The 26573-nt window shown below is 44.3% G+C and overlaps 1 protein-coding gene across 1 annotated transcript in view; it reads right to left on the bottom strand.

Annotated features, from left to right (window-relative positions):
- Positions 1–448: 448 nt before the first annotated feature.
- Positions 449–26573, bottom strand: part of GRPR (gastrin releasing peptide receptor) — a 28581-nt gene continuing 2456 nt past the window's right edge. The window contains exons 2-3 of the mRNA XM_054813224.1: positions 7524–7875; positions 449–3949 (exon numbers count right to left, since the gene is read on the bottom strand). Coding sequence (XP_054669199.1) covers positions 3557–3949; positions 7524–7875 — 745 coding nt within the window. The 3' untranslated portion in view covers positions 449–3556. The remainder of the gene's footprint in view (positions 3950–7523; positions 7876–26573) is intronic.

A 26573-nucleotide genomic window follows, 5' to 3' on the forward strand; every position in this document is an offset into this window, starting at 1 on the left:
TGCACCGCAGTAAATAGCAATACTCCCCTGGTGCGTAACATACAGCATCCTGACCCAGAGACCATTTTTCCCCCACCCACACCCTGCAGCTGGTTGAACATGACACAACTGCCACGTGTTGGATGGGACAGAGCAGACCCAAAAGGCTGCCTGGTTCAATTTCACGTGTTTCCAGTTCTGGGGGAGGTCTGTGTGGACCACAACTGGAAAGTTGCTCAGCCTCCCAGGAGCTAGGCATTTCAGGAATGCCATTTTTCAGAACCCTGAAATGCAGTGTTTCCCAAACAACATGGTCTGAGATGCCACTGCAAAGCTCCCGGTGCCAGGTGGAGAGCACCGAGCCAAGAACTGGGGTGCAGAGCCAGGGGCTCTCCCCATCGAGGACTGCTAAGCTTCCCAGGACCGGGCAGTGTCCAAGCATGCATCTCTGGAGTCTTGGGGGTTTTATCTTGGGTGCTTTGAAAACTTATCAAACACATGAAACGCCGCAGACAACGCTCCAGGTTGAAAGAATCCGCGCTGCGGGTGTGCCAGCAAACACCGAGACAGCTCTAGTTAAGGGATGAGGCTGCTGCAGCAGTGTGAAGTACATCGTGTTTTTGAAGCCAAGGTAATGAGACAAGGAGCGAGAAACAAAAAACCAATTACAGCTACAAATATTTCAATTATATGCTGAGATATTTCAGAAAACTTTATTGAATCTTCCTTCTCTGACTTCAACTGCTGCATTGACGTTTTTCATTATTTTAATATGAGGATGAAAAAGAAACAATTCCAACCTCAGATTTGCTCTTTCTATGGTATTAAAAAATGACCGCAAGTTTGTGAAATACATCCCAAAATACTTTTTGCAAGGAACCTTTTTTCAATGTGGTTTTTTTTTTTTTTTCACAGAACCACCTAATTGTCTTAAAAATATTAAGGGGGGGGGAGGGGCACCAGGGATCTGAATCAAATGAAGAATGTTAATGAAAATGTATCTCTCATCTGAAAAGGCTTGGTCTAGGTTTCCAAAAATTAAAAGAAGTTGAAGGTATCTTAGATTCTGATGAAAGGATTCCATTTTGCATGGAACTCCCCCTAAATTTTTGCCCATCAGCTCCAAAAACAAAGAGAAAAGGAAGACTGAGCAAATTAAGCAATGGTGAGGCTGTGACACATGTGGACACTTGCAGCTGCATTTCTGGAAAGCACGTTCCAAATCAGAGCCAAAACCATCTTTCCTGTCCTCAGAGGAGTCACTAGCTCTGTTGGGAAGAAAAGGATAAAATCAATAGCACTTATTTAATCCCATGATGCCATATCTTCATAACTCTCCTGTGTTCAAAACAGCATCTTTCTCAGGGAGGCAGGGTCTGTATTCAGCTTAGCCCTGAGGGAGCTATAGCAATGTACTTTTCCCTATATTTATGATTTTCTCACATCATAGCTGTGCTTTTCCCTTCTCCCTCAGAAACAAAAATTCAGAAACTATTGGAGCCTCTTGTAGAGCAACAGTAGTCTGTTGTTTGTTACTGAACAGGAGGACACATCACGTAGCACAGATGCTGTGGCTGCTGTTGAAGTAAGTAATTCCTACTTGCCTTCGATTAAATTCTTACAAGGCTGAAGAAAATATTTAGTAGAAATATCTCAGGCTGGATAATTTTTTCTCATTTTGAAATGTCATAAACAGCTCGAAACTCGACCAAACTCTCTGAAATGGTCACAGACTGGGCTTCTGGTACTGCCTGTGGCTTCATGTTAAAGATCAGGGAAAGCGCCCTTCTGCTGAAAATTTTAGTAAATTAGGACCTCAGATAGCCCAGTAAACAGAAATTAATGCCATAGCTACACAGTCAGCTAAGCAAGGGAATTGACCCAGCTGTAAAATAACCCCACCACATTAGTTTTCAGGCTGATTGGGGTGTGGGAGCAGGAGAGGGTGGCCCAGGCGGTGGTGGCCCAGGACGGGGGGGCAGACAAGGCAGGGCTGCCCTTAGCAGCACATCAGCATGGTGGTGTGGCCACATCCTGAGCTCACGTACCTGCTTGTTGAACCTCACCCAGCGGGCACCGCTCTCAAAGCCAAAATCAGTTAGAGTTTTCAGAGCTCTGCCTTGGGCATTGCGGCCGTTTTGCAGTCCCAGGAGACAGCAGCTCCCACCAGCATCCCTGGGCAGCCGCAGATGCAGGGCTGAGTGTTTTTACACTGCACACATGACTTTTTCTACATTCACAGAGCAAGACCAACACAAAGTTTTACTAGCTTTCTTTTTTCTTTTGTCACGGTAAGGAAAAGGATCATCATCAAAGAGGATGAGGGCCATTAAAAACTCAATATTCTGCTACAGTGATTGGTTTATGGCCTCATTTTGCAGCAGCTTCTTTATCAGGTGTGCAGCTTCATTGCCTGTCCTATAGCCCATGCGCTTCAAGAGTTTGTTATCTGCAGGACACTCTGCTCCTGTTTCCAGAATAGCTGATACCTGACACAGGAACTGCTCTGGAGTGAACATTACCGAAGACCTGATTCTCCAATCTGTTAGCCAGTTTTGGCACTCTATCTCCACAGATTTCTGTGAAGATAGAAGGAAAAAACCTGGGGGTTGGACCTTGCATTGCTGATAGCTTTTACTGAAAAAACTAGGGTGTTTTACAATGCACTAATGCATGAAAAATAGCTGGGCTTAATTTTCTGTTAATTGCCTGCCCTTAGCCAAACCCAAATAAAATTCCGTGGCACCCCTTAGGGGATGAAACATTCGCTAAGTCACACCTTGAAGACAGGAAGAGCAAAACAGTAATGCTTGGAAAATGCCCTGTTGTCTCCTCCACAACATGGCAAAAGCTCACACATTTGAAAACTGTAAACATATTCCAACTCACATTTATTCACGTTACTGCTTTCACATTGATGTGGTGCAAGATACTGCTCATTTCAGATGGGACCACCAATGTGCCCCAGTAAACTCTTGATATCTTGATATTCATACCATGAATTAATACTGTACTCAGAACATTAATAAATACTTGCAGAGTCTGTAAATGACCTACACTGAACTCCTTTGTAAAAGTATTTACCTTATTTAAATGGATTTATTTTGGTGTCAAAATATATTATACCATGAACTGCTGGATGCAACTGTTCTGACAAATTTTGTGCACCTGGTATGGTCTTTGTCACTGCTGTAAGTCTGCCCGAGTTTGGGATTGAGCAGAAAGTGATGAAGAACCTGCAGAGCCAAATTAGATTTGATCTTAAGATGCTCACTTTGCTCTCATTAAAAGCAGCAGGTCTTGAAGCAACGCAGCACTTCCCAGGGAGTTCCTGTGGCCTGGTGCTCAATGATGTGCTGCTCTGGTGATGCCTCAGTCCGGGATGAAATGTTGGATGCTTCAACCTCAGCCCAGGATGAAACGGATGCTTCAAGCTCCTCTGAGTTCTCTGAGCACATCAGACTTCCTTGCATGCACTTGTGCATGCACACGTGTGTGCACTACTCACCATCCCCACAGAGCAAAAACCCAAGCACCCGCGCTAGGTACGTGATGTGGCGGTCCCTAACTGTGCCCTTTAGACATAGCCTTCATGGCAGACATGGTTGCCATTGATAAGGCTGAAGGTGGCCAGGGAATGGTTGGTGCTCTTGAGGGAGGTCATTCGTGTGGTGCTCCTGGCCATGCTCTGGGACCGGATGAGGAGGCGAGCTCTGCAGCAGAACAACTGGTTGTTGAACTGTTTCCGAAAGCTCTTGCTGAGCAAGTAGAGAGCAAATGGGTTGACACAAGAGTTAGTGAATGCCAGGATCCGAGCACAGATGCTGGCGATGAAATGCAGCACTGAGGTGTCCACCTCTGAGTAGTGGTAGGACCGGTATAAATAGATGATGTGAGTGGGAAGCCAGCAGAAGGCAAAGAGGCACACAAAGACCAGTACTGTCCTGGCCAGGCGCTTACGGGATTCAATCTGGAAGAAGAAAGAGAAATGCAGATTAGCAACTATTCCTAGCTCAGACCAGTAGGTAACTATTTTTCCAGGTGCTGCAGCTTTGGGGCTAGCATGTGGCAGGTGGCACGGCCAGAGCTGGGCAACCTGGACCACAGGTGAACACAAACAGAGTCAAGAACCCTCCTTGTCTCACCTCAATCCCCTTCCCCTAAAACAATTCTGAAAATTTATTATATAAAGAAATAGTCTTTCCTTTCCTGTTTAGGGATAAAACTCCAATGGCTTGTCACTTTGTAAAATCCCAGCTTAGGCAACAAAAGTGCAGATACCTGGGTTAGTTATCCCCATATAATATATATGTTCTTATGTAATTTATCTATATTAACTTATGAATATTACTATCATTATTATTATTATTAATTATGGGGTAGGTGTCTGGGATATTTCACAGAGCCCAGAGGCAGGGCTTGGTGCTTTGGGGCCATGTGGTATATGTACACAGAAGTGCTGCCAACAGCTCATGGCCCTTAGAGACCAAGTGCAGCACTCAGAGGCTGAAGGAGGCAGAGAAACTGAGAGAGGAAATTCTGTATTTGGAGAAAAAATGAGGCAGCAGCAAGGTAGACCCTTCAGGTGAAAGAGCTGAGGCCTTGAGGAGAAGGCAGATGTAGGTGGTGAGTAGATGGATGACCACCTCTCTTAGCATAATTTGAGCTTTGTCAGGGAATGGTGCTTTTACGTCAGCTAGTACGCAGTATAACCTTCACGCAGACAACCCACACTTTTGTTTTACTTAGGTCTACAGGCTTGGAGTCAACCCAAACGTATTGCTCAACCAAGGGGAGCTGAGGTAAACTGTACCTTGTCTTTTGTCTACCAGTGCTGCATACTAAGATAACAATGCTACTGAAAAACATATCTTTCTTCCTAAAAAAGGCAAGAGTTGTGATGGAGGTCGCTCAAAAGGAGCAGACAGACAGAGTTACCCAGACAGACACTGCTCCCTTTGGAGAGTTTGTGCAGCCAGAAGTTTGCAGGCACAGAAAGTGTAACACCACTGACTTCTCAGGGCTTCATAATGTTCTCTTCCTGGTAATCCCTGTACCCCTTCCCAGGCACTCCTAGGGATTTTGTTGCAGCCTGCTGCCTGTGTTTGAGTAGGACCTGAATGGCCTGAAACTGCCCCTAGCCCCAGCCCCGCTGCCCTTGCTCCTGCCCTGGTGTGGCCGCGGTGCCTGGCCGGGCTCCTGGGACACTTCCCCACCCTCAGTCCCCTTCCAAGCTCCACAGGTACATCAGAAACTCGGCAGCTCACGTGGGCTGATCTTTCCTCAGGACAGCTGCAAGCCGGGAGTAGGCAGGAGAGACGTGGCAAGCCCATTTTTGACTTTATTTTGTGCCCCTTTAATGGTAGCGACTGAAAATCAGCCATTGAGCTTAGGAAGGATTGACATGTACCAGATGATAATGTCTACAGAGAGCGGGCTCAAAATTAAATCCTTTGAGAAAGGGCTCTCCTTGGCTAAACCATATATTCTTTTTAAATGTATCCTTAATTTGATACAGGGCTATTGAGACCACATCTGCGCTATAAAGAAAGGAAGCAACGCAATAAAGAAATCGATACCAGTTATCTCAGACCTATAGCTCCTGAATGCACAGCAGGACGGGAATGATGGACTGATGGTGCTAGACTGCAGCCTGGCCTTTTGCTTTCTTTAGAGCTCTCTCCCCAAAACCAAAGGGGAAAAGGGCTGCTCTTACTACTCACTTTATTGTCACTAATCAAAACAGTCATCAAATCAGCAGAAAAATGGCCTGCAGGGGAGAAAGATTTGTGCACATTTAGAAGGGGAAAAGCATAAGGATTTCAGGGATTGCACATCATTTAGCGGACAGAAAACACAGCTTTCCAGCCCTGCTGTTTCACCTTAGCACCTGAAGGCTACGTGAGATCGTTGTGTTAGGTCAGCCTGAGGTGGAGATGTCAGTTGGGTGCAATTATATGGACATTTGTTCAGCTGAAGAATGGCTCGTGTCAGTTTAGCTTAGCTTGAAGCACACCTCAGTTGAAAGGAAGAGGTAAGGTAAATAAGGTAAATATGTCAAAGTAAATAAGTTGTTTAGAAACAAGTTACCCTGCTGTTGCTTTCTTACTTGGACAGCCTAAGGCTCAGATGCATTCAAATTTAACCAGTGACCCGAAATACCCAGTTGCTTATAAGGATTTGGATTTCCCCCTGGAGATAACTCTTTTTCTCTCCAGTTGCTTACAACAGGAGCAGTCAAGAGGAAACAGTCTCCAGTCGAAAGGCTGGAGTTAGGTTGGCTAAATCCCCTCACTTGGTTCAGGACTTGCATATTTTCAGCCACACATTTTCAACCAGAGCATGAAACTCACTTGAAATACACGGGTCCCAGCTGAGCCAGCCCAACTATGAGCTCTGCAGTGGGACAATTTGGAGAGTTTTATAAAACCCCTAGTCATGAGTGACAGTAACAGAAGTAACTCTGCTGTCAAGGGTACAAAGGGAAGGTTAAAAGACTGCATTATTGTAGAGAAAATGGCCTGCTTATATAAATTGAAGATGGTCTTAAGGTGAAACCTGAGGCTATCAGCTATTGGACCAGAAGAAGATTGACCACTGTAATTTATTAGAGGGCAAATAACAGGTGGACAGGTTACTCTGTCCAACACCACTCCTCTCCAAAGACCCTAGAAAAAAAGGCATTTTTGGAAGGACAATTATAATGACCAAAATGTTTAAGGGAAGAACCCAGAACTCTTCTCCTGAGATTCCACACTGCAAAGATCAGACCATCCACAAGGCACATAACTTCAGTGTATCTGTGAGGACCCCACACTGTCCTGCTCTGTCCTCCTTCCTGGACACCCTGCGCCCACCACCATCCTCCTGTGGTCTCCACTCCCCCAGTCCCTTTCTAACCTGTACTGGTACAAGAGCTGGAGCTGTGGTGAGTGCGGGAGGCATTAACACTCTTGCAGAGCAGCCACGTGCCTCCTGCCCTCACTGACTGGTGCTCCTGGCCCTGTGGGGCCCTTGCAGAAGGAAGGGGCTTCCCTCACCTTCGTTCCCCCATTGCTGTCTCCCATTTGCTTTTCAATCTGGAGGACTGAATTACAGAGCCAACATTTCCCTCTGTATGAAGAGGGACTGCTTCAGGGAGCAAGGCTTTATCCAAGGTCCTCTCTCGGACAAAGCAACTTTGAGAAGTTTTGATTTTCTGCTGTGTCACCCCTCAGCTTCAATCTCCAAACACCATCCCCAGCTCTTTCTCTTTCCCTGCATCCCAGTCAATACCTTCCCAGGCTTTGGCATGGGTCTCCTGCTGTGCTTGCCATGGTAACCACCCTGCCAAAGTCTCTGAACTTAGAAACAGGAGAAGATGCTTTAACTGTTTAGGGCTGTGCCATGGCTTGTGTCAACCATTTTAATTCTTTTAGCCCAACTAATCTATTAAAAGTAGTACAACAGATGCAGTCTGTCCCAGTGTAAATTTCCCTGTATGTGCACTCTTTAGTCCCAGATTCACAGGGAATGTGGGTTTTTGAAGAAAGTCAAGTCTCTACCTGTTTCCTCACATGCACGTTTCCTTCCACAGGGATGTTGTAAGCGCTCCGGATCAAATTCTTAGCAATGAAATAATAATATACTGAAATGACAGATAGGGGAATGATATAAAAAATCAGAAATGATGCCATTGAGTGAATTTTGGGATGCAGCCCATCAGAATGCGGATAAGGAGCACAGCTGACAAAGGTTTTATTAGTCCCTTTGTCATGGAAAGGGTGCAGATCTGAAAACACTGCTTCAGGGATGGCAAGCAACATGGATACAATCCAGATTATAGCAGCTCTCACACAAATCTTCATCAGTGCATGGGATGCTTGGATCTCCATCGGCCTTACTATAGCTTTATACCTAAAAAATAAAAAAGAAAGAAAGAATTTATTGACCTCAAACCTCGGGCATTGTATTCTTGCTTGTCCCTCCCATTTAGAAAACAAAGAAACATACAAGCAAAATCTTTCTTTACTCAAGACTGTGAGGTTTTTTCTGGTGTTTTAAATTTTGATGTTTTCAATAGATTTCTCATTTTAAACCAGAGCCACCTGTCATGGGTCCATTCAGTTTCACGTGTATTGATTCTGAGTTCATTTAATTTGTGATCGACCCAACAAAGCACGGTGCTGCCTGACATTAATATGTAAGTGTCCAAATAGCATTAAGATAGGAAGTGCAATCATAGACTTCGCTTCAAAAGCGTACAGCAGTTTACACGCCTTCACAGAACAACGTTGAAGGAAACTGGATGGAGGTTTTGCCACACTTTTCATTTTGAGCTGAGTACTCTTGCCTCCTGCAAACCAAACCTTATGTTTTCTCAAACTACAAAGAGCATATTGCCTGTTTTAATTGCTGTTTGGTGGTATAGCTGGCAACTAAGAGTTGTCTATAATTCAGCGCACCCAGGCTAAGTAGCCAGAGCTGCTAACTGGCTTTCTTGAAGAAAAAAAATATTATTGCTTGCTATGCTAGATATTTAGAAGACATTTTTTGATTTACAATTTTGTCTTCCTTGATTTCAGCCTTTCAGAAAATTGTACTTTAGAATCCAGGAAAATGAAAGAAGCAAACTTATATGAATCTGATATGTGTAGTGAGAGGAAAACCAGAAGACCTTCATATCTGCTGGAGCCCTGCTCTGGTAGGAGTAAATCACAATTTACATATGCATTTAAGGAAAACAGTAGAAGAAAAAAAAGACAATTAGGAAGGAATATTTACAAGCTTCATAAGTTATTATTTAGGGTCATTATCATAACAGTAACAGTCTGTTGGATATTTTTTTTTTCAAGATCTACCTCACACTGCCCACCGCCTATTTGGTCCCTTGGTCACTGTCAGCTCTCTGAGGATTGATGGGTACCTGGGTCCTAGGCTGTCCCAGACAACATTTGGAATGGCAGGATACCTCCCCCATTCCCATGTGGCTGCTCCAGAGTCCATTTCTAATCTGCTACCAGGATCCTGGCTCCTTCAGCCAGCCAAATTGGGCACTGGGGTGGGAGCAGAGGTAGCAAGAATAATGCCCTGCTGGAGACCAGGGAGCACACAGCAGGGTCCATCCACCTGACAGCCCAAACAAGGGACACTTCATGTACATGACTGATTTCCTATATACTGTAGCCTGCATTATCCTAAAGCTCAGCAATTCAGAGAAGACTCTAACAGTCCTGCACTATTTTAACTGCATAATTGCCTTGTTTGCAGGATAAGCACACATTCAACTTCTAGTTATAAGCAATACCCTGTTCAGCACACTGACCCTTTCCTTCTATGTATATATATATATGTGTATATGTGTGTACATCTGTGTGTGTATTTTATATGCATACACATATATTTCATAGAATGATAGAATAGTTTGGGTTGGAAGGGACCTCAAAGATCATCTAGTTCCAACCCCCCTGCTGTGGGCAGGGACACCCTCCACTAGACCACATTGCCCAAAGCCCCATCCAACCTGGCCTTGAACACTTCCAGGGACGGGGCCTCCACAACCTCTCTGGGCAACCTGTTCCAGTGCCTCATCATTCTAACAGTAAAGAATTTCTTCCTTTATCTAATCTAAATCGACCCTCCTTCAGCTTAAACCCATTATCCCTTGTCCTATCTCTACACGCCCTTGTAAACATTCCCTCTCCAGCTTTCTCGTAGGTCCCCTTTAGCTACTAGAAGTCTGCTATAAGGTCTTCTTGGAGTCTTCTCTTCTCCAGGCTGAACAGCCTCAACTCTCTCAGCTTGTCTTCATAGGAGAGGTGCTTCAGCCCTCTGGTCATCTTCGTGGCCCTCCTCTGGACTCTCTCCAACAGCTTCATATATTTCTTGTACTGGGGCCCCCAGAGCTGGATGCAGTACTCCAGGTGGGGTCTCACAAGAGCAGAGTAGAGGGGCAGAATCACCTCCCTTGACCTGCTGGCCAGGCTTTTTTTTGATGCAGCCCAGGATATGGTTGGCTTTCTGGGCTGCAGGCACATATTGCTGAGTCATGCTGAGCTTCTCCTCAGCCAACACCCCCAAGTCCTTCTCCTCAGGGCTGCTTTCAATCCATTCCCTGCCCAGCCTATAGTCGTGCTTGGGATCGCCCTAACCCATGTGCAGGACCTTGCACTTGGCTTTGTTGAACTTCATGAGGTTCACACAGGCCCACCTCTCCAGCTTGTCAAGGTCCCTCTGGATGGCATCCCTTCCCTCCAGCATGTTGACCACACCATATAGCTTGGTGTCATCAGCAAACTTGCTGAGGGTGCACTCGATCCTGCTCTCCTTGTCACTGACAAAGATGTTAAACAGTGCCAGTCCCAGTACCAACTTGCAAGGAACGCCACTTGCCACTGTTCTCCACTTGGACATCGAGCTGTTGACCACAACTCTTTGAGTGCGACCATCCAGCCAATTCCTTATCCACTGAGTGGTCCATCCATCAAATCCATGTCTCTCCGATTTAGAGACAAGGATGTTGTGCAGGACAGTGTCAAATGCTTTGCACAAGTCCAGGTAGATGACATTATTTTCTCTTCCCTTATCCACCAATGCTGTAACCCTATCACAGAAGGCCACCAAATTTGTTAGGCACAATTTGCCCTTAGTGAAGCCATGTTGGCTGTCACCGATCACCTCCTTATTTTCCATGTGCCTGAGCGTAGTCTCCAGGAGGATCTGCTCCATGATCTTGCCACGCACTGAGGTGAGACCGACCGGCCTGTAGTTCCCTGGGTCTTCCTTTTTTTTCCTTTTTAAAAATGGAGGTTATGTTTCCCCTTTTCCAGTCAGTGGGAACTTCACCGGACTGCCATGAATTCTCAAATGTAATGGATAGTGGCTTAGCCACTTCATCCACAAGTTCTGTCAAGACCCACGGATGCATCTCATCAGGTCCCATGGACTTGTGCACCTTCAGGTTCCTTAGATATTCTTGAACTCAGTCTTCTCCTACAGTAGGTGGTTCTTCATTGTCCCAGTCCCTGTCTTTACCTTCTGTGACTTGGGCGGTGTGGCTCAAGCACTTGCTGGTGAAGACTGAGGCAAAGAAGTCATTGAATACTTCAGCCTTCTCCATATCCTGGGTAACCAGGTCTCCCATATAATCCCGGAGGGGGCCCACATTTCCCCTACTCTTCTGCATTTTATCACTGACATACCTATAGAAGCTTTTCTTGTCACGCTTGATGTCCCTGGACAGATTTAATTCTATCAGGGCTTCAGCTTTCCTAACCTGATCCCCGGCTGCTCAGACAATCTCTATTCTTCCCAGGCTACCTGACCTTGCTTCCACCCTCTGTAGGCTTCCTTTTCGTGTTTGAGTTTACCCAGGAGCTCCTTGTTCATCCATGCAGGCCTCCTGGTGTTTTTGCCTGACTTCCTCTTTGTTGGGATGCATTGCTCCTGAGCTTGGAGGAGATGATCCTTGAATACTAATCAGTTGTCTTGGGCCCCTCTTCCCTCCAGGCCCTTATCCCATGGTACTCTACCAAGCAGATTCCTGAAGAGGCCGAAGCCTGCTCCCCTGAAGTCCAGGGTAGTGAGCTTGCTGTGTGTCCTCACTGCCCTGAGGATCTTGAACTCCACCATTTCATGGTAACTGCAGCCAAGGCTGACCTTGAGCTTCACATTCCCCACGAGCCCCTACTCTCTGATGAGAGCAAGGTCCAGCATGGCATCTCTCCTCATTGGCTCCTCTATCTCTTGGAGGATATACATATATTTATATGTATATCCATATATTTATATACATATATTCTATACATATGCATGTATATACATGTATACATACATTCCTGGGAGACCTTATAGCAGCCTTCAGTACCTAATGGGGGCCTACGAGAAAGCTGGAGAGGGACTGTTTACAAGGGCGTGTAGAGATAGGACAAGGGATAATGGGTTTAAGCTGAAGGAGGGTCGATTTAGATTAGATAAAGGAAGAAATTCTTTACTGTTAGAGTGGTGAGGCACTGGAACAGGTTGCCCAGAGAGGCTGTGGAGGCCCCGTCCCTGGAAGTGTTCAAGGCCAGGTTGGATGGGGCTTTGGGCAATGTGGTCTAGTGGAGGGTGTCCCTGCCCACAGCAGGGGGGTTGGAACTAGATGGTCTTTGAGGTCCCTTCCAACACAAACCATTCTATGATTCTGTGATCATACGATTCTATTTTTATAAAGATTGTATCTGGAAATCTCATCATTTGCATATGTTTCTTCATACAATCCCACAGGTGTCTTGTGTAGATGATTTTTCCTTTAATGGACTGCAAACACCTTGCTCATTAGTCTTCTGCTTAACCACTTATTTTCCAAGCTCTCCAGCTCCCCTTTATTTCAGCTATACAGCTGCAGCAGCCAGACACAGTATTTTTCAGGCTTGCTTAGCACCTCTTTAACTTGCACTCTGAAGCTGGGGATTAAGTGGTTTCATACTATAAAACATAATCTTCCAGTGAAAGTTCATCATCTCAGGTGAAGAAAATTACAGCACTTAAACAAATATGATGTTACAACTATTGCAGTAATAAAAGGGAAGAGCTAGGCAGATTACTAAAACAGTGCAGGTGAAATAGGTCAATGTATAATCTGATTCACCAGCTATAGATTACTGACAGAAACACCAGCTAACTGAACATCTTCAGTAAATCCTAGGGAAGATAAATGCAAAAGGATATTAATTACATATCAAGGTATTCCTAAATTTAGTTAAGTCAAAGGTATTTTCTGCTTATCAATGCCACATGTGCTTGGCAGTGTTAGGTTAATGTTTGGACTTGATGATCTTAAAGGTCTTTTCCAACCAAAATGATTTTATGATTCTATGTTAGGATAATTATTTCAGGGATTTTCTTATATAATACAGACAGCTGAGAGAATATTTTTCAGTATTAATTTCCAGTAATGTTAATGAGTTTTAGAATACAGAAAAGAGAGATTCTGGTTTATTTTTATTAACATTAATATAGTAGGAGAGTCAGAAAATGAATCAATTTCAAGTTATGACTACATTTTAATTACAGATGGGATTTCCAAACAATATAATTTTGAAAGAACATAATCAGAAATGGCTAGGAATGCTGGCACTGATTATTAGGCGTTTATTTTTAAAGTCTTCTACAGCAGATATAAGAGAAGATCTGAGAGACAATTTGCCTGCAGGGGGCTCAGCATAGACCCAAAGCATGAGGTTGAAAGCACAAAAAGATAATATAGAAAAAAATACAACTGGAAAATAGGTTTTGAAAATATAAGTTTTCCTGCTCTGCATGTCAGATCAGTTGTGACCAGCTTCACAGTAGCTAACCCAGTCTTGAACACTTCCAGTTTTCTAAAGGTAGGCCACTCCTTCAGGACATGAGTGACATCCAGTCCATGCTGTTTGTGTCTCCAGCAAACATCTTCTTTTAACTCTTTCAGCATCTGTTCATGTTATAGCACTCCATTTTGTCTCCTGTGAAAAGCATAGTCTGAGGGTAAATAGCTGAGGTGCAAGTAGCCACCCAAAGGCCAGCTGAAGCTGGATGAATTGAATCCATTTCTCTGTGTCTGCATTAGACCATGGTGATGCCATGCATCTTATCTACTACAGCTGCCCAAATGCAGGGCATCTGCCTAGGCAGCTGCTGTAGTCAGTGGAGAGAAAGAAGCAACTCTGGGCCGTGATTCCTCCAAGCCAGAAATAGGTGACTGAGAGGAGTGTGGTGTTAAGTCCTCTGGAGTAGCCCCTCTTTCTCCTTTCTGTAGACGGAGCCCAGGCAATAAGGCGACTAGTTTCATAGCTAATTTTAGATGGCTAAACTTAGGCATGAGCCTGAGGTAAGTAATTTTCCCATACTTAACATCCAGCATTTGAATAATCCAATCCACTTTGAAGAGGACATTGATGAATATGCCTCTGTACCTTAGTGGAGTCATGCACCTAGGTGGCCAGCCGAGTGAGCCCTCATACAAAAGTCTTACGACAGCATTATTTTCAACTCATGCAGTAACATGGGCTCTGAGAGTACATGTCACATTGCATGCTCAGCTTGTCTGCGGTAGATTCAGATGTGGTCCTGGACCTCTGCTTGCTCTCGCCTTCAGTCCCTCTAATTATTATTTGATAATGCTTTTTTTTCAGCTGAACTCCTTTCTTGATCCGCTTTAACAGAAATTTTTGAAAAAGATTATAAACCAGAGGTACGATTCATGCCCTACAACAAAGGCCAAAACTTAAAAAGAAAAATATGCCTTCTGAAGATTCAGTTGAATAAAAAATGATTCAGTCAAGAACTTGTGTCAACTCAATCTCTCTCCAGTTGTTAAACGGCCCAGATGAAAATGACTGGGTTGCCGATCTGATAGGAGATATGAAAGAGACGTTGACCTTTACTACTGCTCAGTCTTTGAACTTCTCTGTTCCCACTGTGCTGGTGAAGCAGCAACCTGCCTCATGCACAGCAGCTGCCAATGAGTTTCTGGCCAGGATGGATGCCAGGTATCTCTGTGTCTTGCAGTCTCATGCAAAGAAGCCCACACAAAGAAATTACACGTGGGGCTGTTTTAGGTGCAGTTATTATCATCACAGTTCATGAGGCACTGTGAGGATTCACCCCACAGGGCAATCCTCCCCTCCACCAGCCACAATGGTTCCAGTGCTGTCCCTCTTCTTCAGGTCAGTCTCCAGGCTTCCAAGAGGAGTCTGGTGAGTGGGTTGCCTCAACCCGGAATGTCAGAATTCAATAACGTATAATGCATCATCACTTCTTAACCTAATCCCCAGAATTCATAGGGGATTGGTAGGAGCCCACAGAGCGCGTGCCTCTCTGTTGAATCCTGGAAAATGTCTTATACATGTCTCTTAGGATCTGTATCATGCTCATTAAATAATTGTTTTTCACAACCAAAACTCCTGACATGACCATAAACCGCTAAAATGTGACACACACAAGGCTTTTCTGTGGTAAATACTTTTTCCACTGAGGTTAATATGCCTGGGAAACTGGAAAACTCTGTCATTATCCTTGTGTTAATAATAATGTAACAAATGATAACACCACCTAATGTACTCTAAAACTTTAACTATGCAAACATTGGTTAATACCGTACACTTAGCCCCAAAGCTGGAACTTCAGATATAAACACGGCAGCAGCTTTATCATGAAAAAGACAGTTACAGATATACTCTCCAAAGACACAGATCAAAATAAGGCCCCAAATGGATCTTACAGTTTCCTAGATGCAGCTTCTCTGCTGGTGCAAAATATTTTAGCCACCTTTGAGGTCCTCAGCTGAGCCAAGAAAATACACATCAGCTGAAGTATAAGCAGGCTTTGCCTTCAAAACCATACTGCCTATACGTTTCTAAGCATAGAGATACGAAGGGTGGCAATTTTGCTATCACACTGGGCAAGAAAGGACCTTATCCCTAAGGTGGCAGCTTCAGTACATTCTCGTGTTTTATTCCTGTCACCTTCATCCACTTATTTGTGCCTGCTACAACAGCCACAAAAATTAAATTAAAACAACTAAAGCACAGGAGGAAAATCAGATATTTTCCTTGGATTTTAAATTATCTCCATATGTCTCACCGTCTGTTTTTTGTTTTTTTAGGGAGGTATCTTTATGCTATGCAGGGAAGCTGATGCTGTAAGCAGCCTGAGCTTGCTTTCCTCTTCTGTGTTTGCTTTGTATTAATGCCTTTCCCTCGTCCCTTATGTCAGCAATTAAAGCTAGTATAGACGGCCCATACAACAGCCCTCATTGTAGGTATTTTAGGTTTGGGCTGCAAAAAAGAAGAGACAGGCTTTTTTTTAGGCTGGGAGATACCACCTTCTGCAGTATCTTTACAAGTGGTACAACAGTAGATCCTAATTTCAGCCAAAATCATTTGTGCCCTGTGTAATAATAGTACCTTTGTGGCCACAGGCTGAGGGTCTTATAGTAGAACATGCTGGTGTGTGATTCCAGCTGCTGCCAGGGGTAATTGGAAAGAAACATCCCTCCCTCATGGCAGCAAAGGCGGCTGGTCACACAGGTAAGAGGCTGTCCGAGATGTTCCTGGTGACTGAATATGACAGTGAGGATTGCATAGAAGCTATGTTCTGGCCACTACATCCCTCTCATCTATTGAATCTGACTTTAAAAGAGGCACTAAGTTGCTTTCATAACTCTTTCTTCCTTACTTTTGTCAGCAGTGGGAGTGTAGCAAGAGAAAATGGCTGAAACAGGCTCTGCCACAGAGTACTGCTCTTTTTTATCACAGTCCTTCCAAGAACACCTATCTTCCTGCAGCTGAACTTCAAGCTTGCAAGAAACATAAGAAGAGAAAAAAAATCCTCCCCATCTTTCCTACATGGAAATGGGACACTGCCCCTTGAAAACGAATTTCCAGGAGATACTTAAGTTTTGAGGAAAGTTTCCTCCAAATAGTATCATCCATTACTATGTCTTACTCTGTTTACATAAAAAAGATCCTGGGCCCCATTCCTGAATTTGCATAATGGTTTAAAAACCAAGAGTATTAAAACCTGTTCAAACAAAATTTCAGAAGGCTTGCCCACCCTTGCTTCATTACCAACCCCACTGTTTAGACTGCATCAGGCTGGTGGAAAGATTTACCATATTGCCGCTTTCTGTTTTTTCTCTGAAGTGAGAAAAATCCACTTACAAACTTTTGAATCTGTTTAAGCTGAGCTCTATTTTGAGATGGTGGGCTAATGTGACCCTGAAACTTAAATAAAAGAGCAGAGATTAGTTGGAATGGACTGATGTCTTACAAAAATAGTCATGTAAATTGCTGTGAAGTGAAAACGCTGAGTTCTTCCCAGCTCTAGAAAATGAGCTCCTGAAATTGCCGCCACTTGCTATTGTAATGATGAAAGAACTGCCTCTCAGTCAGCATGTCCCCATATTTCTTCTGTTCCCACCCGTAACCAAAAGAGGGAGAAAGATGTGCAATTCACAGTTTCTCTGATCCCCAGTCATCTGTTCCCATTTGTAAGCTTGTTGCGCACACATTGATCTTGTCTTGGCCCATGAATAGGCTGAATGAAAACCTCATTAAAATTTTGTAATTATGTTCTACTAGTATCACATTATTGTTTTGCCCACATAACATGAAGGACTTGCTCAATTGCCATGCAAAAAAAGCCTCAAGCAACAGAGAAAAAGTTGATGCTAGGCAAAGACTGCATAAATGAAGCACTTGGAGCCTTGTTGACTGTGAAGTCACACTTGGAAAGCAAAGAAAAAGTCTTACTAAATATCTGAAGAAATTTATGAGAAATGCAATGCTCCAAACTTTCTTTATTGTTTCCACTATACATGTTATGAATATTTATAGCTGTGAAGACAAATGATTCAATAAATCCACAAAATTGCTAGACTGTCTAACCCATCAACACACTCCAACAATCTATTCTGGGTCTATCTGTTTTACGCATACTTAGTTAAGATTATCATTTTTATGCATAATTCTTGGCTGAACATCTGTTATTAAAATCTTTACTTTAGTAAATTGCATACGGGCACAAAGACATGTCTAATGGGCTAGTCTTACATACATTGGCAGGTACTGCCTACTTTCTTTCTCTTTTTATTAATTAACATTTAAATGGGAAGAAGAAGGATGCATTGACAGAAGAGACATAGTTCTCACTTTTTGAAGTGTGTGTTCAAATTTCAGTCTGTATACCTGCATACTGCTACATCATCCCGGAATCTGGATGAATGGGAATCCCAGACCACGAATGGCTAATGTCAAAATGGAGACAGAGTATATTAGAATCATAGAATCATGGAATCATTAAGGTTGGAAAAGACCTCTAAGATCATCAAGTCCAATTGTCAACCCAACACCACCATGCTTACTAAACCGTGTCCCGAAGTGTCATGTCTACATGTTTTTTGAACACCTCCAGGGATGGTGACTCCAGCACCTCTCTGGGCACCCTGTTCCAATGCCTGACCACTCTTTTGGTGAAGAAATTTTTCCTAATATCCAATCTAAAAGAGACCATTGAACTGCACTGCACATTGGGAAAGGAGAGCTTAAGTAGTAACCATTTGATAGCAACTCTGTTATTCCTAATCATGACCATCTAGAGCATTAAATATTTCAGAAATTAACTATACATATGGAAAATAATGGATGTAAAGGTTACTGCAGGAAATAGTGAGTGTCTCATGGACGATGCTTTCCTTATTAGAAAGATCCACTTTGCACCCAGGGTATTTATTCCCTGTAGGTGATCTTCAGCCAAGTCTCTGAATAAAACCCCAATCCCAAGTGAAAGATTTCAATGGGGCCAGCATCACAGCTTGCCGCAGTCCTTGCAATTGGCTGTGAGACCTGTTGCCTGAGGGACAGGTGGGACCCATTAATTTAAAAATATCCTTTGACTTCAAAACCAGCAAGTTCCCCCACACGGCCAATGCTCCAGCTCCTCAGCCCCAGCTGATCTCTGCACACGTTTCTACGTGCTCAGAGCCCAGTACAGGCAGAGGGATGTGCCCATGCTCACACTCGTGTCCTGGCGGAGCAGCTCACTGGTGCCGGGTTTGCAAGGTGATGTGCATCCGGAGCTGAGCTGGGAGGGATGGTGCTGGCGCCTGGGCCACCAGGCATGGGAAGGAGCAAGTCCTAGTGATGCTTTCCATCCCAGGCTTTGCTGTCTCGGCCCAAGTCTCCAGGGTTGTCAATGGCATGGGACCATGAGCTCGGAGTGCCTGCGGATTGAACTCTTACCAGGGCAACTAAAGGTGGGGCCTCAGACATGGACCCCTCATCTCACTAGAGAATCAGCCTTATTTCTCTTGAAAGAGAGAATGCATCTTCAGTGCATAAAACCAGCACCACTGGGTAAGCTAAACACATGGTCTAATTGTTGGATATCTCACAGAGGCAGTTACAGAAATTCATTGGAGTTTCTAAAAATGGCAGTTTCTCAACCTAAAAAGTCTTGCCTGTGATATGCAATAAATCAATATTCTGCCTTGTTCTGAGAGAGAAAGAAGAGTTCATTGTTGACCTAAAAATTAGCAGTTCCTTAAGCTACAGCAGCCATGGTGTGCTTATCTTAATTTTGTGGAAAGAGAATAAATATATATATAAGGGACTTCAGAGAAGCAGGTTTCCTAAAGTTAAAAGCAGCTGTCAGATCAATTGACTGGGAACATAAATGTAAAGGGGGCAATGCTAACAATACATTAGTAGCTGACCCCCAGCCTCCTCCCTTGTCTCGCCTGTTTCTCCCTGAAAAAAATGTGCAGGGCAAAAAGCTGCCCTGAATAAGAGAAAATGAGGAGTCATGTTAAAATCTCAAAGAAGTAATTAAAAAAATCAATATACAGCAGATGGGAAAAAAGCAAAAGCAAATGACAGCAAATATCGGAGTTTAAAAATGCTGGTGACTGATAAGGGAAGCTGGAGGAGCCAACAAAATATCAAAGGTCACTGTGTAACAGACAAATGTGCATTTTAAATACATCAGGAACAAAAAAAAAAAAAAAAGAAATCAGTAAGTCAGGCACACACATAAATGGTGAAGATATGAACAATGATGAGACAAGGTGAAAAGCAATGACTAGACATTTGTCTTTAAGACCAAATGTAGAGGAGGTATCTATACTGTGTGCGCAGTGCTATAGATGCAGCAGAAAACTTGTCAGCTGTATTGAAGATGTGAGCCAACATCTGCTAACACAAAACATGTTCACACCAGCAGGCTTGAGTAATTTACACTTAAGATTGTTAAAGGAACCAGCTGGGGAGCAACCAGTGTTAATTTTTTTACAGATCTTGAAAAAGTGGAGAAATTTCCTAGAAGTGGCTCCAAAGTTGTGATGTTCAGAAAACTGCAAGGTGGGACCGAGAAAACTGCAAGTATTTGGGTTGCCCAAGGCCAGTTGTAAATTGAATAATGGAGCGGTTAATCCTACTAACAGATGATAATTAGTATAAGCCTGTCTTGTTTAATGCATGGCAGATTTAGGTGTGTGTTTGGTTTTTTTCACAATATTGTAGGTGATATAAAAAGGGTATGGGCCATGCTGGAGAACAAGGGAGGCACAACCTCCATGGGCACATTGGCATGGTTGACTGTGCATGTAGATATGTACACGTGTGTGCCAGAGCACACGTAGTCCTCCCTCCCCTATCCATGCCCATGCAATCTCAGCTCCTCTCCCATGGGACAAGGGTTAAAATTAGCAGTCCTGGCCTGGGAGATGGAGCTGTGCTAGGTGGCAACAACAAGCCCCATGGCCTCCCCAGCAGGTCCCCAAACATACCAGTAAAAAGGTTTCAGATGTGTGGAACCATTTCTAGCCTGGGTCCTGGGAACCTGCTCTAGCTGCAGTGCTATTTATTGAGTATATCAGCTGCCTTGAGCAGGCTATAAAACCTTTGCTGGGAAAGTTTGCAGATGACACAGTGGCTGACCAGTCATTGGGATAAATGCCCATAGTCTAACAGAAGCCATTTTAACTCAGCCGGGTGCAAAATAGTGTATCTAAGACACAAGTGAGCAGATTATGCCAAAAAATTGGGGATCTTTCAAGGAAAGAGGAGACCAAGAGAACACATTGGAGCATCTCTTCTGCACCTGACGAAATGAGATATCCTGTGCCATTCTCACTGTGTCATGGCTTTAGTGTAATTAGTACCTGAGCTAGCTAGTATCCAGTCCTTTCCGTGGCTTCGGTAAACATAGATGCCATAAGAGACCATCACCTCCATATGAAATTTCAGCTGCAAGTTGGGGCTGAAAAATCTAGTGCTATCCTTGACTGCTCTTATCATAGAATCACAATATGGTTTGGGTTGGACAGGACCTTTAAAGATCATCCAGTCCTGCCATGGACAGGGACATCATTCACTAGATCAGGTTGCTCTGAGCCCCAACCTCACCTTAAACGTTCCAGCGATGGGGCATCCACAACGTCTCTGGGCAACCTGTTCCAGTGTCTCACCACCCTCACTGTAAAAAGGTTTCTTCCTTATGTCCAATCTAAACCTATCCTCTTTCAGTTTAAAACTGTTGCCCCTTGTCCTGTCCCTATAGGCCTTGGTAAAGTCTTTTTCTTATAAATTCCCTTTATATATTGAAAGGCCCCTATAATGTCTCCCTGGAGCCTTCTCTTCTCCAGGCTGAACAACCCTAACTTTCTCAGCCTTTCAGTTGTGCTATTAGTTAGGTTATTATGCAGCAGTTAGAGGTTAGATAAATTTTGATTTGAAATATGACATAAGTTCTAAGCAATGAGGATAACAGGATGCACATGAGGTGGACAAGGTGATATGTACCCCTGTAGTCTGAATACTCAGAAAATTGCCTGATGTCACTGAAAAGATCTGTTTTAATGAAAATGGTATGAGATATTCATCAGCCTCTGTGCACGGGTAGGGGCAAGAAAAGCTGCTGAACCGAATGGTGAGTGCAGTCAGTGCTAGCTCAGCATCCGCATCTCTGGCTCTCCCAGGTCATTCGACCATCCATGTCTAAATCTCATGCTTCAGGGCTGTCTGCAAGTGTGAAGAAACAGCTTTTCCTCTCAGGGTGCCATGGTACTGTGTTCTCTCCTGCTTTCCCATGGAGCTGCAGAGACTGGCCGTAGATGGAAGGCAGGCAAGGACAGGTTGGGCAGAGCTCTGACAACATTTCTCCCTTTGACACTCCACAGTCTTCTGCACTCTGGTTAAACTCATCACTAGCCTGGCATCAAGAGAGGAGTTTCCTGCAAGGAAGTCCAGATTTCTGCCTTTATCTACAGCATAGCAATTGCCTTGCTGCCTTTTGGCCCCAGGCACCATCTTCATTTTCTGCCCCAGGGCACAGGTTGGTCTTCTGGATGCCGAAATCCCCTGCTGTACCTGAGGTCATATGCAGTAGGCAGTGTGGGGGTGGATGAAGAGCCTGCTATGAGCAGGAGCTCAGACAGCATCTCTTGGCCCCTGGTGTCTTACATGGCATGGGGTAAGGTGGGCATGTGGGTGCAGACTTGGTGAGAAACAAGGCGAGGGGACTCAGCAGGGCTAGAGCTGGAGTCTCTTTTCAAAATAAAAGGAAAACAGGTTATTGCAAGGGCTGTCTGTGAGGAAAGCAGCTACTGGGTGCTTCACTGCACATACAGGACAGGCTGTGCCTGCATCTCCTTTTTCAGCTCAACTTCTTCTACTCTTTTTCACCAGGCTGTTGTCCATATCTGAACACCAAGTACTAACACCTGAGCTGACAGGACCACCGTGGGCTTACTGCAGCGATGCTGATGTCCCAGCCCACCGTGTTCAGTCTGACACACAGTTGGCAAATTCTCCGCGGCCAGTCACTCTCCTTATTAATGGTGTGTACAGCACCTCGTACCGTGAGACCATGACAACTGATTGGGGTTTTTAGGTTTTACTGAAATGTAAACAATAGGTAATCCAACTTTTCTTCCTTTTGATTGCTTAAATATTGACAGTCTCTGGCACATTAGCACTGACTCTAACCTCGGATTTGCGCAGCAGTCCCACTGATATAAATGGGAGCTCTAATGTTCCTGGTTATACAAGTGCATCTATTGTGTTTTGGCCATCTGCTCCAGCTAATCAAGATATTCAGAAAGTTTGTGCTGTTTGATCTGTTTCTCTTGGTGCAGACGGATGCAGGAGCTGAGGAAATGAGAGCTAAACCCAAGAGTGTTAAGAGTGTTTATATTGTATTGACACAGTGGTCAGCAACACAGGATCTAAGACTGTACATCGGCTGAGGGAGACACATGTATCTCTCTCTGCGCGTACCCTGTGCCATCAGCAGAGGAAGAGCAGCAGCACGGACACCGTGCCAGCGGCAAGGGTCGAGGAGGGGCTGCCCAGTGCTTCAGTGGGAAGGAAGGCTTTGGGCTGGGGTCTGAAGTCCCTCCGTTTTTCTTTTCATCTGGAAGGGCCGATGTTCTGGCTGAGATCACGTCAGTGGATCCAAAATTCACATGTGGGGGTATCATTCTGCCGACTCATGTTGACCAGATTAGAGGGTCTCTGGTAGTTCAGAGTGGCTTTCTCCATCACCCTTTCAAAACCTTCCTGAGTCTGCACAGTAAATTACAGCCCAAGTAAATTGACCCAAAATAGTGCCTTAGTGACCTGAAGGGATTTCATGAATGCTGTTACTAGACTGATCAGAATAAATTCCACTTTATTCCCAGAATAAAACCACTGTGGACCTGACACTTTACAACTGATGTTATTAAGATAAATAAAGTATCACTCTGTAAATCAACTCAATGGAAATCTGGTTTGGCTTTCCATAGCTTTATTTTAGGGTGGCACACTTCCCTTAATCCTCTTGTGGAGACATAATCCAGTGATTGTAAAATAAAACAAATGAACTGACATATAGATATCAGTCCTCCTTTGGTATTGTACATAATATTAGTAGTAGGGGCTGGAGACATCCAAATCACGGAAGAGATGAGTCTACTAAACAAAGATTTTGCATATTTAAAAACATCTTTCCAGAAATTCTAGATTTGTTTCTTTCCTTCCACCACTGTTTTTTTGGGACAGAGGTTTGTTTGAAGTTTTCTTAGATAAACAAACTGTCACATGAGTTCAGAAGAACATCAAAAATTGTGGCTGTGACCTGCTCCAAGGGACTCAGCACAGCTGGAAGCACCACAGCATCCCTGCATCCATGCCTGCATCCAAGCACTGAGGTCAACATTTCCAAAACTAATGTCCTCATTTCAGGGCTCAGGGCTCCCATGCAACTGCAATTCCTGCTGTCTGCAGTTGGTCTTACCAAGGTAAGCCACCTAATGTCACCTGTAATGTCACCCCATGCGTCTCACTTCCACCACAGGCCAGCAGCTCCAGCTGGCAGGCATTGCTATAGTTTTCCAGCACTAAAATCCGGATAATCCAAGGTGCTTAAAGTAAAGATGTTGCTTGCAAACTCCAGTTAAGCTTTACACTTACTCTGCTGTGTGCTTGTAAAAACAGCATTACTTCAGAAAGGTTTCACTGCATGAGCACCAGGGTATTTCGATTTTTTACCATCTCAGCAAAACAGTGGGGAAGTATGATCAGTGCTTGACGGCTTGGGTAATTCAAATGCAAATGTATAAACCTTGTCACTCATGGGAGAAATAGTCAATTAAATAAAGATGTTTCCCATGACAAGGGCAATTAAATGGGCTGCTTTTCCTCTTACTGCGTAAAGATTTTCCTTAATTTCCTGTCACTTGCTGAGCCAGCCTTGGCTTTTCTGCCTGGGCTAGTGGCCCAGGTGTGACTGCTCTCACAGGCTCCTCTATACCCCTTCCCCTCGCACCGAGGAGGAGGAGGAGGGCAGGCAGGCGGGCGAACTCAAACTCCCTCTTTGTGGGGATGAGCTGAGCAGCAGCTGAAGAAACCCGCTGCCTCCACAGAGCAGAGCAGCAGGGCAGACAGATGTCCTTCCCCTGCCAACCTCATTTACAGTCCTTCTAAAACACACAAACACGCATACACACGCATGGGCTGCCTGCTTCCTCGCCGTTGTATACTCAGCCCTGGCGCCTTATCACTCATGGAGGGTGGCTGTAAGCACACCGCAGGCCTTAACCCTCTCAGGGCTGCTCTGCAAATTTGCCAGGCTTGCAGGAAAACAGGTCTCGCCAACAGCTCCCACTGCTCCTGCAAGTGCAGCTAGACAGATGCAAGCTCCCTGCAGCCAGGGGAGTAGTCCCACAGAAAATAAATTTCTAATATTGTTAACTCTTCTTTGCCCTTTCTCCCAGACACTCTTGAATAACTTAACCTTAGTCTGATGGGGTCTCATGATTGTACACAGAGACAGCCTAAGCACCAGGGGACCCTTTGGCTATGCCCTACCTAACCAAACCTGTGCAGGCATGCTCACGTGCGTGCGTATGCACACAGAGCAACTTGCCAACTGGGAGGCTCCCGCTGCAGGAAAAGCTGAAGTAAGCACTTTGTCTCTCTGTTTCTACTTGATAAAAGTTTGCATGTGAGCAGTCAGTCCTCTGGACACCCACCAGGTCTCGGCAGGCCAAACCACCAGGCAGCATTAGGTGCTCTGTGGTGGAGGTTGGCGCTTAGCCGAGTATTTGCAGTCACCAGCAGATGACAGATTTGATATTATTAACCCTACCCAACACATGGGAAAGTGGAAATGGAAAGCATAAAAGTGTACCTCAGGAAGGTACACCCTTGCACCCATGATGTGGTGCAAAAATCTGTTATAACTGAGCCCCTCATTTTCAGAAGATGATCCAAAGTCACCAAGACGATTTGTACAGTTGTTGTAACATGGTAGCATACGTGTCTCACTTCTCTCTCATGTACTATATCTGCCCATCACACCTTCCCACTGCCTTTCATCTTGTATTTTGATGGTCATCTCTTTGGAAATGACCCTGTTGTATCATATTCCAATGCTTTTCTTTACACAGCAGATCTCTGATCCCAGAGATGCCAGGTCTCTCTAAGCATCACCACAATACCTTCAGTAATGCTGGGAAGGTTGCTCCCACTTGCCTTTGTTAATGGAAGAAGACTGGAACTGAGGTTTTTTTATTATTATTTTTTGTAGATGATGAATTATAGACAAAAGGTCTGCAGCGCACTGATAAGTTTCCCTTTCCTTAGAGACAGTGGCATGTGATGCTATTCACAGCAGATGGTTTATGTTTTTCTCTCCCATGGTCCATGGCTTTGATTCATGAGAACAGGGACATTGACATGCCTCGTGTGAGCGTGTCAGGTAGGGTTCATGTCACTGAACATTAGTCATCTCAGATATGGGCATCTAATCCAGCAACGCTTCCTCTATACCCAAGGAGGGAGATAGGCATCCTGATATCGTGATTTGTCCTGTCTCCTCTGGAGATGTCTCTTTCCATGGACTAGGGAAAACCTTTCTGACTATCCTGGAGTGGCTCCTCACCTCACACAGCAAAAACCAAGTGAGATGAGCCATGCCTGAGCAGTCTTACCTGCTGGTCTCCCTAGTCCTTGTGTTACCCTGGTCTCACCACCATGCCCCTATCTTCTGCACGTGTTTCCCTGCAGGGCTGAGCTGCTGCTCATCTTTCGTGCAACACCACATCTGACCTCAGAAATGGTTGTCTGTGAAACGACCCCAGTATGTAAGATTCATAGATCTAATAAAGGCAAAAGTTTTGTTATTTTCTCCTGCAGTGGACAACAGATGCATTAGAATAGGGTATAATGATCCCTTGGAAATGGGAACATAGTCTTCTCCCACATGCATGCCTGTCTCCCTTATAGCCAAGTGGCATTGGAAAGTGTGGTAAAGTTTGATTACCAGTGTGGCATGATGGTTAACAGGATCCAGATGAAGCTGAAGTTGAGAATTTAAAGTCACCAAAAACCTAAGCTTGCCACAGGTGCTGTTTTCTGTTCTGTTTGCTCACTTCAGGCAAAAAATGCTATTGATGTGCTGCTCAGTAAAAGCATTTGCAATGTTTACTTTATGTGGCACGTGATCAGATAGTAACAAATCTGTCTAACATAATCTTCTTTATGAAGCATTTTTCTTTTCCTGACACTCCTTAAAACAGCTTACATATTAAAGCTTTGAAAAGATGAGTT

The sequence above is a fragment of the Grus americana genome, chromosome 1, assembly GCF_028858705.1.
Source record: "Grus americana isolate bGruAme1 chromosome 1, bGruAme1.mat, whole genome shotgun sequence".
Lineage (NCBI taxonomy): Eukaryota > Metazoa > Chordata > Aves > Gruiformes > Gruidae > Grus > Grus americana.